The sequence below is a fragment of the Mus caroli genome, unplaced genomic scaffold (genome assembly GCF_978045245.1).
Source record: "Mus caroli unplaced genomic scaffold, Mus_caroli_1 scaffold_39, whole genome shotgun sequence".
NCBI classification, from domain to species: Eukaryota; Metazoa; Chordata; class Mammalia; order Rodentia; family Muridae; genus Mus; species Mus caroli.
The window spans coordinates 1,383,109-1,400,882 of record NW_028227294.1 but is presented as its reverse complement, the minus strand read 5'-3'; the positions used below and the strand labels follow the sequence as shown (position 1 = coordinate 1,400,882).

The 17,774-nt window shown below is 39.4% G+C and overlaps 1 protein-coding gene across 1 annotated transcript; it reads left to right on the top strand.

Annotated features, from left to right (window-relative positions):
• The first annotated feature begins 15,619 nt into the window (after window positions 1-15,619).
• Window positions 15,620-16,351, top strand: LOC146999799 (Y-linked testis-specific protein 1-like). The gene has a single exon (XM_085834446.1). It carries the CDS (start codon window positions 15,698-15,700, stop codon window positions 16,349-16,351), a length of 654 nt encoding a protein of 217 aa, XP_085690572.1. The 5' UTR covers window positions 15,620-15,697.
• The last annotated feature ends 1,423 nt before the right edge of the window (window positions 16,352-17,774 follow it).

Below are 17,774 nucleotides of genomic sequence, written 5' to 3'. Positions count from 1 at the left end.
TAGGATATATACCCCATTCGACCCCACGTAAGGGTCAAAGGGCCTCAGTACTTATGGCCTTCATTGGCCAGTTGGCTCCTGACATTACGAAGAAGTTACAGCGAATTGGGGGCTTGCAGGATTACACCATAAGGGATGTAGTTAGAGAGGCAGAGAAAGTGTATCATAGGAGAGAAACAGAAGATGAAAAGTTAGAGAGAGAGAAAAGAGAGAAAAGAGAGGATGAGGATAGGAGAGACAGGATGCAAGAAAAGGTTTTGACTAGGATCCTGGCCGCAGTAGGAGAAAGAGATAAAGGAAGAAGAGGTAGACATTCATGAAACCTGGGAGACAAAAGACAGCAGGGACCAAGGAGACCCTGAGAAGGCAGACAGTGCCTGGAGAGGAACTAATGCACATATTGCAAGGAAATGGACCACTGGAAGAGCGACTGTCCGAAAACAAACAAAAAAAAAACAAACAAACAAAAAAAAAAAAAACCAAGAGGTAAAGGTGCTTTCTCTTGGAGAAGATGAAGACTAGGGGGGAAAGGGGCTTGGACCCCCTCCCCTAGCCTAGGGTAAACTTAGAAGTGGAGGGGACCCCCGAGGATTTTCTAGTCGACATGGGAGCCGAATTTTCAGTACTTAAAACTCCTCTAGGAAAAGTGAAGAAAAATGAAAAAACCTTGGTGATTGGGGCCACGGGACAAAAAATGTATCCATGGACCACATCCCAAGTAGTAGACATAGGGTGAAATTGAGTAACTCACTTGTTTCTAGTCATTCCAGAGTGTCCTATGCCTTTATTGGGGAGAGACTTACTAACCAGTTAAAAGCACAAATAACTTTCACCTCTCATAGGCCAGAGGTTTTCTGGGGAATAAAAGTGCCCCAGACTCTAGAGCTGTCTTTACAACTAGGAGAGGAATATCGACTTTACCAAAATAAAGTAAAGCCCCATGAGAGATTACAGGACTGGTTGAATCGATACCCTCAGGTGTGGGCAGAGACGAGAGGAGTGGGGATGGCAAAACTGGTCCCCCCCGTGGTGATTGAACTTAAGTCCAGGGCCACCCCTATAGGGGTCCGACAATATCCCATGTTCAGAGAAGCTCAAGAGGGTATATGCCCCCAAATCAACAAACTGCTGCAACAAGGCATTTTGGTCCCATGCAAATCCCCTTGGAACACCCCTTTACTTTCAGTAAAAAAACCAGGGACCAGTGACTACCGTCCAGTCAAGGACCTTAGAGAAGTCAATAAGAGAGTTCAGGACATACACCCCACGGTGCCAAATCCGTATAACCTCCTCAGCACCTTGCCACCTGGTCGGACATGGTACACAGTCCTGGATCTTAAAGACGCTTTTTTCTGTTTGAGGTTACACACCAACAACCAGCCCTTGTTCGCTTTTGAAAGTTGAGACTCTGAGAGTGGACATGCCAGAGAGCTCACATGGACGAGGCTGCCTCAGGGATTCAAGAACTCACCCACTTTGTTCGATGAACCCCTACACCAAGATCTTGCTCTTTTCCTAGCCAATAACCCACAGGTGACTCTTCTGCAATATGTAGATGACCTGCGCCTAGCTGCAGAAACAGGCAAGGACTGTGAAATTGGAACCCATAACCTCCTGGGCGAGTTAGTTAAGCTGGGCTATCGGGCCGCTGCTAAAAAGGCTCAGTTATGCCAGATAGAAGTGACCTACCTAGGATATGTCCTGAGAGATGGACAACGGTGGCTCACAGAAGCCAGAAATCAAGCTGTTATGCAGATCCCGGGCCCAACCACTGCTTGCCAGGTAAGAGAGTTCCTGGGGACTGCTGGGTTTTGCAGACTCTGGATTCCGGATTTGCCTCACTGGCAGCTCCCTTGTATCCACTAACCAAAGAGAAAGGGGAATTCACCTGGACCAGGGAACATCAGCTAGCCTTTGAAACTCTCAAAAAGGCACTGCTGCAGGCTCCAGCATTGGCCCTGCCAGATTTAAACAAACCTTTCACCCTATACATTGATGAAAGAAATGGAGTGGCAAGGGGAGTCCTTACCCGGGTTTTGGGACCATGGAAGTGCCCGGTAGCTTACTTATCAAAGAAACTGGACTCTGTGGCCAGTGGATGGCCCTCCTGCCTGCGAGCGATAGCAGCCACGGCTGTGCTATTAAGAGATGCTGACAAACTGACTATGGGCCAGAATGTTACCATAGTGGCCCCACACTCTCTTGAGAGCATCGTCAGGCAACCACCAGAACGCTGGATGACCAATGCCCGAATGACGCTTTACCAGAGCCTATTGCTAACAGAGCGAGTAAGTTTCGCACCCCCAGCCATTCTCAACACTGCCTCCTTACCACCTGAGGCTAACGAGACCCCTGCACATAAGTGTGAAGAAATACTGGCAGAAGAGACTGGAATCTGGCCAGACCTCACAGACCAACCTTGGCCAGGGGCGATGACTTGGTTCACGGACGGAAGCAGCTTTGTAGTAGAAGGTAAGCAGAGGGCTGGGGCAGCAGTAGTGGATGGAAAGTCTGTCATATGGGCCAGCAGCCTACCGGATGGTACATCAGCTCAAAAAGGGGAACAAATTGCACTAATTCAAGCCATAAGGTGGCTATACCGACAGCCGGTATGCTTTTGCCACGGCTCATAGTCACCGAGCAATATACCGACACCGTGGACTGCTGACATCTGCCAGGAAAGATATCAAAAATAAAGAAGAAATTCTCAGCTTATTAGAAGCTGTTCATTTGCCCCGTTGGGTGGCAATTATCCATTGCCCAGGACACCAGAAGGGAACTGGGCCGGTTGAAAAAGGAAATCAAATGGCAGACCAAGAAGCTAAAAAAGCAGCCCAAGGGCCAATGACTGGTGATGAGAACCCAACAGCCCGCTGCTGAGGAAATAAATAAAAGAACCCTCACAGAAGAAGAGGGGCGAGATTACTTAGCTAACATACAACATCTGACTCATTTAGGAACTAAAAAAATACTAAAATTGGTTAGTAAGTCCCCCTATTACATTCCTGGATTAAAGAGAATTGTGGAGGAGATAATAAAAAACTTCCTTGCTTGTGCACTTACCAATGCTGAGTCTAGTAAGCTCCAGGAAGGAAAACAACTGCGAGTAGACAGGCCCGGAGCCTACTGGGAAACTGACTTCACTGAGTTGAAACCAACTAAGTATGGAAATAAATATCTCCTAGTTTTTATAGACACCTTCTCGGGATGAGTCGAAGCGTTCCCCACCAAGAAAGAAATGGCTAATGTAGTGGTCAAGAAGATACTTGAAGAAATCCTTCCCCGCTTTGGGATACCTAAGGTAATGGGGTCAGACAATGGACCTGCCTTCGTCTCCCAGGTAAGTCAGGGATTGGCCAGGCAACTGGGGACAAATTGGAAAATACATTGTGAATACAGACTCCAGAGTTCAGGACAGGTAGAGAGGATGAACAGAACGCTAAAGAAGACTCTGAATAAAATAGCCTTAGAATCCAGCGGAAGTGATTGGACAGCCGTTCTCCCTTATGCCTTGTTCAGGGTTCGGAATACACCTGGACCCCTTGACCTAACTCCATTTAAGTTAATGTATGGGGCGTCCCCACCCATTTTTATGACTGTAGGAGATAGGAATCGCCCGGATGTGTCTTTCTCTCCTTGTAGTATTTTGGCTCGATTAAAAGCTCTCAAAATAGTAAGAAAAGAGGTCTGGGAACAGCTAAAAGAAACCTATGTTGCTGGTGACACACAGGTGCCCCACCAGTTTGAAGTAGGAGACGCAGTCCTGGTGAGGAGACACCAAGCGGGAAACCTAGATCCAAGGTGGAAGGGACCCTACTTGGTGCTACTGACAATGCCCACCGTGGTCAAAGTGGAAGGAATTCCCACTTGGGTCCATGCATCCCACGTCAAGAGAGCACCCCCTGGAGTCAGCCATGATGAGTGGACTTTGGAGTAGACTACTAACCCTTTTAAGTTGTGCCTGCTTCATAGGAGCAATCCCAAATGACTTCAACCCCCCACAGTCCTGTTGAACAAATGTGGGAGGTACTCAATGAGGGGAGTAGGGCTGTATGGACAATCGCCAAGGTACACCCTCTGTGGACTTGGTGGCCTGATCTTTTCCCTGACATCTGTAAGTTGTCTATAGGAGCCCCTACTGGATGGGACTTGGAGGGGTACTCTGACATTCAGAGGGCACCTTTAACACCCCGTCCGTATGTAGAAAAACATTCGAGAGACCCATGGGGTGGTTGCTCTAACCAAAGGGATAGAAGTATGCTTCGAACCCATCCCTTCTTTGTCTGTCCCGGGCCCCACCAAAGTCAATCCCTTAATCCAACAAGTGGAGGTAAGGCTGACTTCTTTTGCAAGAGCTGGGGTTGGGAGATTTCAGGTACAGCCCACTGGAAGCCCTCCTCAAGCTGGGAATATATTAGAGTAACAGCCAACTATTCCCTAGCGTCTTATGTACCTGGAGGATTTGACCTAGATGAGTGTACTGACTGGTGCCATCCACACCATGTCACCTTTACTGAACCAGGGAAAAGAGCTCTGGGATGGACAAAAGGGTATACCTGGGGTCTTAGGATTTACAAGTAAAGATATGATGAGGGATTATTGTTCACTATCAGATTAAAAATAGAGACCCCCTACAATCCTTTAGGCCCCCCAACCAAGTCCACACCCTTCATCCATACTATTACTCAGCGTACTCCATTGATTGCAGACCACCTTAGTATGGCTGCTATCACCCAACCTCCCACTCCTCAGGTACCTCTAACTATTACCACTGAGATTCCTTCAACAAGACAGAGGATGTTTAACCTACTGAGAGGAGCCGTTTATGCCCTTAATAGAACTGATCCAAGGGCTACTGAGGACTGCTGGCTATCCCCGTCCTCGGGTCCGCCTTATTATGAAGAAATTGCCTTCAATGGAGATTTCAACAGAATCAGCAGCCATAATTCCTGCTCTTGGGGAACAGGACAAAAACTGACCCTGACTGATGTATCTGTGAGGAGTCCAGGTCTCTGTATAGGCACCCCAATTTCCACTCACAAACACCTATGCAGACAAATTCAGTCTGTGTCCAGAATGGAAGCTAATTACTATCTTGTATCTTCCCCGGTTGGATGGTGGGCTTGCAATACAGGACTTACTCCCTGTGTATCAACTAAGGTTTTTAATTCAACTCATGATTTTTGTGTCATGATCTAGCTGTTACCCCGCATATATTATCACCCTGCATCCAGTTAAGAAGAAAGCTATGCTGGCCGGTGGTCGAAAAGAGAACCAATTACTTTAACCCTGGCTGCATTCATGGGAATAGGTATGGCAGTAGGAGTGGGGACAGAAGTGTCAGCTTTGATAGAAGGAAGACAGGGAATTCAGTCTTTGAGGGATGCTGTCAATGAAGACCTAACGGCAATAGAAAAGTCCATTGATGCTTTAGAAAAATCTTTGACCTCCCTGTCTGAGGTAGTTTTGTAGAACAGGAGAGGCCTTTATTTGTTGTTCCTAAAAGAAGGAGGACTGTTTGCCGCCCTTAAAGAAGAGTGCTGCTTCTATGCAGATCATACAGGAAGAGTTAGAGACTCTATGCAGAAACTGAGAGAAAGATTAGAGTGAAGGAAATGGGAATGGGATGCTCAAAGTGGGTGGTTTGAGACGTGGTTTGAATTATGACCATCTTGGATAACTTCTTTGATTTCCGCTGTAGCTGGACCAATCCTTATGATATGCTTAGCTTTAGTTTTCAGCCCCTGTATAATAAATAGAGGAATGGCTTTCATCCAGAGTAGAATTGATACAGTAAAACTCATGGTTCTTCAGAGACAATATCAACATATAGTTCAGGTAAATGAAGAGTTAGGGGACACCAATCTCTAAAATTCTATGATTAGAATTAGTCTAAACAGAAGAAGAGGGGAATGAAAGGAAATAGAACTTGAGACCTGTGATTCATGTAATGTATGTCAAATAGCCCAAAGAGTTGTTTGTGAGCTTTGAAACCTGGGGCTGAGAACACAGAAGAACAGACCAAGACATGCCAGGGCAGGCCCATTGCCTCCCTATCTCCCACCCCTCTGACCTCAGGCTGCTAATGTTTAAATGGACCAATCATGTGAAACCGTGCCAATTCCTCCCCCAGCCTCACTCTTTTTCTATAAAAAGACCTAGCTTCCAAGCCTCGTGGTCTAATCCACTGTCTCCTGTGTGAGATTCGTGGAGCTCCGCCATTAAAATACCTCTTGTTGTTACATCAAGTCGTTGTGTTCTATTCGTGATTCTTGGGTGCACACTGAATCGGGAGTTGAGTGGGGGTTTCCCCACTAGGTTCTTTCACATCCTCATGACCTAAAGTCCTTTTTGCAGCCTCAAGCAAATGACTAACACATTCACTAAAGTCTTCTTAGGTTCCTTGAATGATTTTAGTTAAAGGGGAAATAATGGAACCTTTCATAGGAATAGCATGCCAAGTTCCCAATGTTGTGTTAGCAGTTTAAGCCAAGAGACCCACTGGGCAATTTCTGCCTGGCCTTAGCTAAATATTTTTCTTGACCAGAAAGCTTTTCCAAGGTCCAGTCAGTCCAGGCACTGGAGGGTTTTTCTGATTATCTACTGCAATGGTCTGGCACCTATTGAGGAAATCAACCCTCCATGAGAAAAACTATCCTCGAGTTAACACAGTTTAAATCTCTTTGATTCAATCACTACTGGGAGGGCTTCTAGGAGTGAAAGTATATAAGGGGCTGATTGACCATAAGTTCTAACCGCAGAGTTACGCTCTTTTAAGTCTTTAAAACTTAGCTTACGAAACTCTGTCTGTTGAATAGGGACAGTTAATTCTTCCTCTTGATTTCTACTTCATTATCACTCTCATAATCTTCTCCACCCTCGCTGTTAGTGTCTACAGAGAAATTGGCATGGGGCACTTCTAAAGGTCCTATTTCTGCAGAAGGAGATTTGGCACAGGTGGCTGGGGGCTGCTCCTCCGCCATAGAAGTGGGCAGGTCACAGCTAGCAGTTCTCTTGGAGCGAGTCATTACAAGGAAAGCCAATGTTTTGGTTTTTATGGCTCACTGAGCTTTCTTTTTTATGCCTCCTGAAACTGCGGCTGGAGGAGGAACAAGGATAGTCTGTTTTAAGCAATTTTAGAGTGAAGCTAGCTCTTTAGAAAGGCGAGTATACTGCTGCTGTAGCTTTAGTACTTCTTGTAATCCTGCTACCTGAGACACCAGCTTATCCTTAGCAGCAATGAGAATAGAAACCTGTAAACCTGACACCATGGTGCAGAAGCACTAATAGGCAGCAGATAGCAAGGGGCACTGCAGGGAGGGGCTGAAGCAAGACAGCAGCTCAGGTTTACTGGGCGAACTACCTCTTTCTCTAAAGTGTCTGAGTCCTCTGAAATTAAAGGGCTTTAAGCCAAATATTTCTTAAAGACTGGATTGATCAGTGGTGGATTGCCCTGGGCGGGCTGCTCAGACAAAGTGGTTACCTGGACATGTGGATAAAGAGCAGCCTGTGGGACTTCAGACCTGTCTGCAGCTTTTGGAGGCTTTGTAGTAGGGAGGGAGCCCTCTAAAGCTTCCTGAGACAAGGTATAGGGGCAATATTCTGCAACTGACAAAAGGTGCTGTTTCTCTGGATCATCAGCTGCATTTTATACCAAATCACGGAATAAACTCCAATAAGTAAATAAATTCTCAGGGACAGCATCGCATCAGGGCCCTGCTTTGCCAAAATTTCATTTAGTCCTCTACCTACTCTTCTCCATTTCTTACAATGTATCTCTGCTCCAACTATAAAAAAAAAAAAAAAACATGGACATGCCTGGTCTATGAAAACAAATAAAAGTTTATCAAATCTTACTTTTTAACTCTATCTCCTCTTTCCATGAGAGCTGTCTTTAAGCAAATTATAAAGGCTGCTTCCTTTGATAGTTTGTTTCTCAGTTCTTGGAGTGGAGATGAATCAACTCACCAAGGACTTTTCTCTCTTCTATGAGCAGTGGAAGGGGTCCTTTACTACTTCTAAATTCTTGGGGTCAGGACAAACTTCTCTGGAACCTGCACTGGAAGGAAATAAGATCCAAAACTCGCCCTCACATTGGGTGCCCCTTATCCAGTCCCATAGGGTTCAGTTATACATGGGTGCCAGTGGTACTGCAAACCTGGGAGGAAATGGGATTGGAAGGGGAAGAAAAGCTAGAAACCAAGCAGAGGGTCCTATTAAGTCTCCATTTATTAGGCTGATGTGTCTGGTTTTAAAGCATACATCCCGGGGAATAGGAAGGGGTCGAGGGGGAATTTAAGAAAGAAAAAAGAAATACCCTATAAGAAGCCAAAAAACCCTAAATTCTTTTTTTTAAACTTTCAAAAATCTAAAAACACCCTAACACTCTAAAAGAAAAAATCTTGAAACTCTAAAAAATCCGTAAAACCCTAAAAATAACCCTACAGACTATTTAAAAAAATCAAAAATATTAAAAAAACCTAATTTTTTTAAAGTCCTAAAAAAAATCCTAAAAAAACAAACAAACAAACAAACAAACAACAAAACAAAAACAAAAACAAAAACTTGCAGGAGATTTTAAAACACAAAAAAAAAAAACCCTAAATTTCTAAAAAAAAATAAAATAAAATAAAATAAAAACTTAGGACCCCAAAACCCAAAAACATTACTCAAAAACAAAACACTATAACCTTCAAATAAACATATATTTATGTTATATATATACATATATAAACATTACAATGAACCTAAAAACCTAAAATAAACAAGTAAACCCTAATCCCTAAAAAAAAAAACCCTACCTTTCTAAAAAAAAAAAAATAATATAATAAATAAATAAATAAAATAAAATAAAATAAAATCTTCGGAACCAGAAACGCAAAACCAATACTCAAAAACAATAATCTATAACCTTTAAATATATATATAAATAAATATATTTATTTATATATATATTTATAAATATATTTATTTATATATATATTTATAAATATATATTATATTTATTTATATATATATTTAAAATATATATATAAATATATATTTTATATATATATATAAATATATATATAAATATATATATATATAAATAAAACATTATAATGTACATTAAACCCTAAAATAAACCAGGAAACCCTAATCCCTAAAATGAAACAAACGACAAAAACAAGAGAAACACAAAATAAAAACACACAATTACAACTCTGAAAAACCCTAAATTTCTAAAAAAAATTCTAGAACCCTAAAAAATTTCCTTAAAAATTTTTTCAAAAACCCTGAATTTCCCCCCAAATCTTGAAATCTTAAAAAAAGAAACCTAAATACCTATAATGCTAAAAAACACTGATTCTAAATAAAATTCTTTAATTCAGAAAAACCTAACCCCCCCAAAAAAATCCCTAAAATTCCAAAAAAAAAAAAATCCCTAACACACACACACAGACAGACACCCAAAAATCTTAAATAACAATATAAAACCTAATACCCTAAGGCTGTAAAATAATCCATGAAACACAATAAAACAAACAAACAAACAAACAAACAAACAAACAAACAAACAAAGCAACTTTAAACTTCTAAAAAAAAAAAAAAAAAAAAACTCTAGAAATCGAAAAACAACCTTCAAAAATGCATAAGAACCCCAAAACCCCAAAATTACCCTAAAGATTTTTATGAAAATCCTAAAAAAAATCCTAAATCCTTATAAAGCTAAAAAATTAAAATATAAACTCATTTTTAAAATACACATAAAAATCCCTAAAATCAGAAAAAAACTAAAAAAAATAAACCGTGAAAAAAATTATAAAAGCCTAAAAAGAAGCCCTAAAAATAACTTTAAAAAAAAAAAACAGACCATAACATCCCCAAACCCTAAAATTATTTAAAAATCAAAAAAAAAAAAAAAACCCTGAAACCCTAAAAAAAATTAAAGAATTAAACCAAAAAAAAATTTAAATCTTCTTTAAAAAACCTGAAAAATCCCTAAAAACCATAAAATTAAAAACAAAAACAAAAATGAAGCTTTAAAAAAAAATCACCAAAAATCCAAAATTCTTTTTTAAAACTCAAGAATGATAAAAAGACCCTCCCAAAAAACACTAAAATCCTAAAAAAAAACCTCCTAAAATATATTAAACGTACTTAAAATACATCAAAACCCTGAATCTCCCCAAATCTCTGAAACACACTTTTAAAAACGTATAAAATCCTAATAACCTGAATATAAAAACTGAATTCCTAAAAAGAATCCTAAATTGAAATATATATATATATATATATAATACCAAAATAAACTCAAGAACCCTACAAAGACCCTAAAACAAAAACCAAAAATCCCTCAAATAACTTAAAGCCGTAAAAAAAAAGAAAAAACAACAAACAAACAAAATACAACCAAAAAAAAAAAAAACATATAAAACATAAAAACAAAACAAAACAAAACAAAACAAAACAAAACAAGAACTCTTAAGAAATCCTAAAACATTCTAAAAACCTAAAAAAAAAACTAAAATTCTACAAAACCTCAAGAACCCTAAAAAAAAATGTAAAACTATAAGAAAAAACCCTAAGGCTCCAAAAAAAAATCCCCAAAATTTAAAAACACCATAAAATTCCTTTAAAAACTTATACAAACAAGAAAACACCATGAAATTTCTTTTTAAAAAAAAACTTCAAAAAAATCCTAAATCACTAAGAAAATTCCTATAATTCTGAAAAACTGAAGAACACTAAAAAGACACAAAAAACACTAAAACCATAAAAAACCTAAAATCCTTTAAAAAGAAAAAGCTAAAAACCCATCAAAACACTGAAATCCAAAAAAACCCTTAAACGATGTAAAACATACCAACAAAACTTTAAAGCCCTAAATAAAAACCTGAAACCCTAAAGAGAATGCTAAAGTTCTAAAAAAAAAAAATAAAATAAAATAAAAAAAAAATAAAAAATTAAAAAAAAAAACTCTAAAATTCTAAAAATAAAATAAAATAAATTACAAGAAATCTAAGATGAGAGCATTCCCTGCTTATAGACTATTGTAAGGCAGCTGTTTAACTTTCACAATTTGGGGTGAGGTATTCCGGGATTATCAGATTGAGTAAAGGGGATTATTCCTCCAGATGATCCTGAATCACATGCTTTTGAAGAGTCAGGACTAGTGGTACTCAATTTTCCCAATATTGTGGCCCTTTAAAACACAGCTCCCAAATCGTAATGTTATGTCATTGCAAATTCAAACTATAATTTTGTTATAGTCATTGATTGTAATGTATATATCTTATAAACAAGATATATGATATGGAACACTTGTATCAGGGTTGTTTGAGCACTGAGAGGAGTCTCAACCCATGGTTTGAAAACCGTTAGTCTGGACACGATGGGGGTACCATTACCAATGTATATTGTTTATCTAGTGTTGCTGGGCAGATGTCTCCCACCCTTGAACGCAGAGGGTTTTTCAAGAAAAGGCTTCTTCTGAGTCCCCAAACTTCTTTCCACACCTGTACAGCTTGTTGATGATCACTGATGTATCAAATGGCCTTACTTAGTAAATTAAAGTAATCCAGTTATCTCTTAAAATCTAGAAAATGGTGATTCTAAAAATGGTTCCACTAGCTAAAAGCAGTGGCTGGCACTCTTCCTAGGGATCCCTTATGTAGTGTCCCTTTATATCTCCAAGGTCAACAGCAGATGGCTGAGTCCCTCCTGGGCTGTACCTCTCTGATCTATTCTTACCCACTATGCAGATTTCTTTCATGAAGAGAACGCATGATAACACTGAACTCATCTTGTCTTTAGTCAGCACAAATAGCATAATTATTTTCCCCTATGGTTCAGTTGATCATGATTCTGAGACATAATCATACAAGTTGTATTGACCAAAAGAATGACACTGATTTCTAGTATATAATAAAGCCTATTTTGCAAGACTTCTTTTCAGGAGTCAGGAAATTCAAGAAGAAGACACTATCAGTAGATAAAGAAATTCTAGTGAGATGTTGAAATCACAGAAGGGATCCAATGGGCTAGAAAGACAAAAGAGGGAACCATACTCCCTGTCATAATTAAACCTTTTCTATGACAGCATTATTCATTGATTTTTATTTGTAGGTCCTATCCCTCCTGACCCAGTCCAATTTTTCCTAATATATTAAAACCAGAGGATTAGTCTACAGAAAATTACATTTGGGGAAACACATTCAAACAACATATGAAGGTGAATATTTGAAAACCTATAGTCATGTGGGGGCATTTTTCTTTCTACCTCATGTACACTTAAAATCTGTAGCTACTTCCTTCCCTATCAAAGCTTGGCAGCCCAGTGAGTGACATGTGTTTAGGGTGAATAATAATATACAAAGATGTAAACACCTTGCCATATCCTATCAACCATATCTAGCCCAAAATGCAACATCCACATGAGAGTAGAAACATAAAAATAAATTTTATAATAACTTGAAGCTAAAATTCCCAATTTAATCAAACCATCATTTAGAATCTTCTACTTAATACCAATGTGCTTTAAGTGTACAAGTCACTGGACTTTGTTGTGACTCTTTTCACAGGTTTATACTGTCCTTTAACCATCTTCATCCTCCCCACTATTCTCCATTTCTACCTGCTCAAACCCCCCTGCTGCTGCCCATACTCTTTCAAAATATCTCCTTTCATTTAATGTGCCTTATTAAAATTATAATTTGACAATTGTCATTTTGAGTTTGGCTTGTCTCACCTAACATAATTCCCATTCCCATCTATTCTTTCTGAAAACAAAACCCTTCACTAGTAAACTTAGATGAGAAATAACTCTGTCTCTCTCTCTGTCTCTCTGTCTCTGTCTCTCGGTCTCTCTGACTCTCTGTCTCTGTCTCTCTCTCTCTCTCTGTCTCTGTCTATCTCTGTCTCTCTGTCTCTCTGTCTCTGTCTCTGTCTCTGTCTCTCTCTCTCTCTCTCTCTCACACACACACACACACACACTCACTCTCTCTCTCATTTTAAGAAATTCATCATGTGGTTGACATCTATATTTCCTCCATAGCTTCTCTATTTCACACAGTATAACAATCAACATTGATAATATGGATGTTTAGTGGTCCTTCTTAGATTATTATTGGAACGAAAATCAAACTGGGAATATAGTACCTCAGATGAAGACTGCCCCCATCACACTGACATGTGGCCACATCTATAAGGAATGATCCTTGTTGATGGCTGAGCTGGAAGAGTCTAACTAATTAGTTAGTGTCATCCACTATGAAGAGGATGTACAGTGTGGTGGGGACAGTGGAGGAGACTGAAAAAGATTTTTTGAAGAACTGAAGATCTATGTGGCATGAACAATTAAAGTGCCCTCTAATTTGTAAGTAAATTCAATACTTACCTGTGTCCAGTATTCTGTCAACCCATATTTCAAAAGTAAAATTACATTATCTATTTCATCCTGTTTTACTGCATTCAATCTATGAAATTCCTTGTAAACAGAAATGGTGGTAAATTTTAAAGAACTGTAAAATGTTACTGTTAGATATCATGTTGTTTTGTTTATCTCAAATTTGTAAGCAGGCCCAAGGACTATGATTTCCTTGCACTTTGCAAAGAATCCATAATTCATGATTGCCATTGGCTTCAATACAAGGTATTCAATCCTGTCAAATTCCAGCTTTCTTTGAATAAAAAATTTTCTTCCTCTAACTGTGGGTTTTGATAAAATGAATAGTGTGATATCTAGTGTGTTGCCTCAAGAGTCTGGCAACATTTCTGATTCCAAGAACAGCTTAAAGATAACCAAAGGGGAAGATTGTTACAGGGAAAATAACCACTAAGAATGCTGGTGTGTCAGACACTGAAGACTTTCACAGAAGGAAAATAGAAACAACCCCCCTAAAAAAACACGAATAAACAAACAAACAAACAAATACACAATAAAAATGATACAAGAGTGAATCTACTTGGGCAGAATGTGAATCAGGTAATCAGGCCATTTTTTGGGGGATTTATTTTGGATTTCTAGGAGGCCATATGAAAATGTAAATTCTAGATGCTCAATGTTTCTGAGTGTAACTCCAGATGGAACCAGCCTGATAGAGGTTCTATGATGTAAGCTGAGATAGGGTGATGTCACAGAGCACTGGTCAGAGTTTGCACATCTATTCCACTTGGAGACACTAGAATTCCTTGAAGCTGGGTTCAATATCTTCACAGTGGTGTGTGAATGCCAGGTCAGCTCCTGACCCATAAAGTTGTTCCAGAGGCTTTTGGTGCCTGGCCTGGTTCAGAAGACAGAATCTTGAAAACTAGGACATTTGTTTGGGGTATGTATATTTATGGAGTATCTTGGACTCTCATGGCTCCTTAAGGATATATGTTTCCCCTCCTACAGTGAGTAACTGTACATTCTAATTTCTCCCATGTTTTGGATCTAGGAGGGTGGATGGTTTAGGTTATTTGATCTCCTGAGTTTATTAACCTTGCTAACAATATCTCCTTCAGAATTCCACTAATATGCCAAAACTCCCCTTTGTCCATGTGCATTTTAGAAGATATTACTTCTAAATGGCTGATATGGCATGGACTTGTTGAGATCTTGTTGAAGTCGGAGATGCAATGGCTTCAATAATATGCCTGGGACTGGGTCTGGAGACACAATACAGAAGGCCAGTTGTGTGCTCTGTCCCTAGGTAGATATTTGTGAAAGTAGCCACCTAGCTCAGAACATGCAAATACAAGAGAGGTATGGTGACAACTCTGGCTCATTTTTTAATTCTATTCTGCTTCATCCTTGAGGGAAACAGACATACCAACTTCCACACTGACCTACCCATTTAAGGAAAGTTTCCTCAGCAGAGGAAAATTAACTCAGGGCTGAAGAAATTTTTATCTGAGTATGTTATTCTGAGCTCTAGAGAATTACTTGTTAATTTCCTTATGTTCATTTCCTGGAATCCCTTGTTCGTTGGTTTATTGGTTTGTTTAATTTTATTTTGAGTTTCTCTGTGTGTAGCTATGGCTGTCAGACCAGGCTAGCCTTGATGTCACAAAGGTCAGCCTCCCACTGCCCCTTGAAATCTGGGATTAAAGACTTAGGTCATGACCATCTCCTATTAAATTTATTCGTTTGTTTTCTTTGTTCATTTTTTCTTATTTTGTTCTTTGTTTTGTTTGTTTGTTTTTTTTTTGTTTTGTTTTGTTGTTTTTGTTCATTTTGAAACAGGAATACTCTGTATATCACTGGCTGCCCTGGATCTAACTTTGTAGACCAGGTTGGCCTCTAACTCAGAAAAATGCCAGACCCTGCCTCCTGAGTGCTGGGAATAAATGCATGCACCATAATGGCTGGCTTATGAACTTCTTATTTTGATAAAATTGACTTTAGATGTACACACCTGACTAGCATAGACTTCTTCACCTACCCAGAAGTTCTCTTAAAGAAGAGCATTGGTCCAGCATTCTCTCACACCCCACACCCATTACCCTTTAAGATGTCATATTTATGACAGAGGCAACAGCATTGTTTCTGGTTTAAACAGGCAAGATCTTCAAACCCAGATAATGGCCAAGTATGATGATTGAACAAAGAATGATAGTCACAAGACAGTGGACCAGGGTTGCTGTGGCCTACTACACCAGTTCTACAACCATTTAGAAGACAATACCTCTGAAGAGGCTGAGCAGGACATCCCTCAAAAAGAAGAGGAGGAGGATGCCTTCATCCCAGGCCCTGAGAATTATTGTCCGCTGCAGAATTTCTCACAGTTGGAATGAAGGTAATGAACCTGTCAGCCATTGGAAGACCATAGTTCTAGATCAACTTCCAACAAACCCTTCTCTTTATTTGCTGAAGTATGACGGTATTGACAGCGTCTATGGACAGGAGCTCCACAGTGAAGAGAGGATTTCAAATCTTAAGGTTTTGCCTCACAATGCAGTATTTCCTCAGATAAGGGATGCCCACCTCGCCAGAAGCCTGGTTGGCAGAGCGATGCAACACAAATTTGAGGGAAAGCATGGCTCGGAGGAAAACTGGAATGGGATGGTGCTAGCCCAGGTGACAGTCATGAAGGACTGGTTTTACATTAGCTACAAGAAGGTTCCGGTCCTCTACATATATCAGCTCCTTAATGACTACGATGAAGGTAACCTTGACATCATTCTAGAGACTCCTCATTCTGAGTTGACATCACATGATAACAGTGACTTCTTAATAGGAAACTGGGTGCAATACACCAGAGAGGATGGTTCCAAAAATCTTGGAAAGGTTGTTTACCAAATTCTTGCCAATCCTTCTGTGTACTTTATCAAGTTTCATGGTGATCTCCAGATCTATGTCTATAATCTGGTGTCAAAGACTCCTTAAGGTGAAAAAATCACAAAAGTACAGGCCCATAAACTTGTAGAATAGGAAAAAAATGTTTGTTTTCCTGTGTTGTCTACTTAAGTGTCTTTGACAAACCCAGTATGATTGCCAATAAAATTTGTTTTGCTCTAAAATTTAAAACGTGTGATATGACATGCTGTGAGTGAAGACTTTGGTGGAAGAGATGGGCTATGGTGGAAGAACCCTACATATATCTGATATCACACATGGTAAAATTAATAGGACTTAGTATCTCTGCTCTATATGGAGGACTGGAATTGGAGATGGGATGTGGTGGAGCAGGGATCACAGCAAAAGAAAGATATTTATTAAGTAGGGGTGAAGGATATAACATCAGTAGAATCTCTGGTATGATGTCTGAGGAAGAACAAAGTTGGTGAAAGAGTGACACATAAAACGAATTTGGCCTTGGAATATAAGGAGTAACCCATAAAAATGATCCAAACAGATTCAGCAATTAGAGAGTATCAGGTTTCATTTGAATAATGAAGTCTAGTGAAACTTGTCTCTCTTTTTAATATTTTTATCTTTTCTTATATGTGTGAGGGTAGGACATGTGCTTGTGAGTGCAGGTGACCACAGAGATATGAGTTGTTGGGTCCCCTGGAGCTGCCATTAATGGTGATTTTGAACCTTGGATATAAATTCAAGAAACCAAATCTAGTCTTCTGGATTTAGAGTCATCTCTCTAATCCCATAAAGATATCTATGTTAAGAAATACATTATTTACATGCAGAAAAGAAACCACGATGAAGGTAAGAAAGATCAAATTGATAGTGACCTTTAAAAAGAACAATGGACACACAAAGGAGGAGAGGACACTGAGGGATAAATAAATTCAAAGAAGGAATTCTCACAAAATGAAGCAGGAGACTCACGAAGAATAGAAAGTTCATTTACATAGTCAAACTTGTGCTATATTCACATTGGCTTCTTTTGTTTCTTAACAAATAGCCAGCCAGTCATTACAGAAGGATGTGGTGTGTTTGTGTGTGTGTGTGTGTGTGTGTTTCTTAGAGTACATTTTACCAGAATAAATAGTGAATCCAAATCTAAGAGTATATATATATGAGTCTCCCTAAAACATCATAAACACCATGATTTTTTTTATGATCAGTTCAAATAAGTAATTCAGAAAATAAAATGAGTATGCTGTTAGGTAAGTTCAGGTGTTGAATAGATCCTGTGTTCCTTCCCTGAGCACTCTTTGCCTCTGATGAATCCTGTGATCTTTTGGATATCTGTGATGAATGACCCAGATGACCATCAAAATCTCCCACACTGGTCTGTTCCACCTGGCTCTCCACCAAACTTATGACTATCTACATATCTGTGTGCTACTTCAACCTGTCTATGCCCTTGAAATTCCAGTCTTTTACTTGTCTGTGACCTCCTTCTCAG

Coding starts and splice junctions, on each gene's coding strand:
- LOC146999799 (XM_085834446.1), top strand. CDS start 15,698: ATGCCTTCATCCCAGGCCCTGAGAATTATTGTCCGCTGCAGAATTTCT.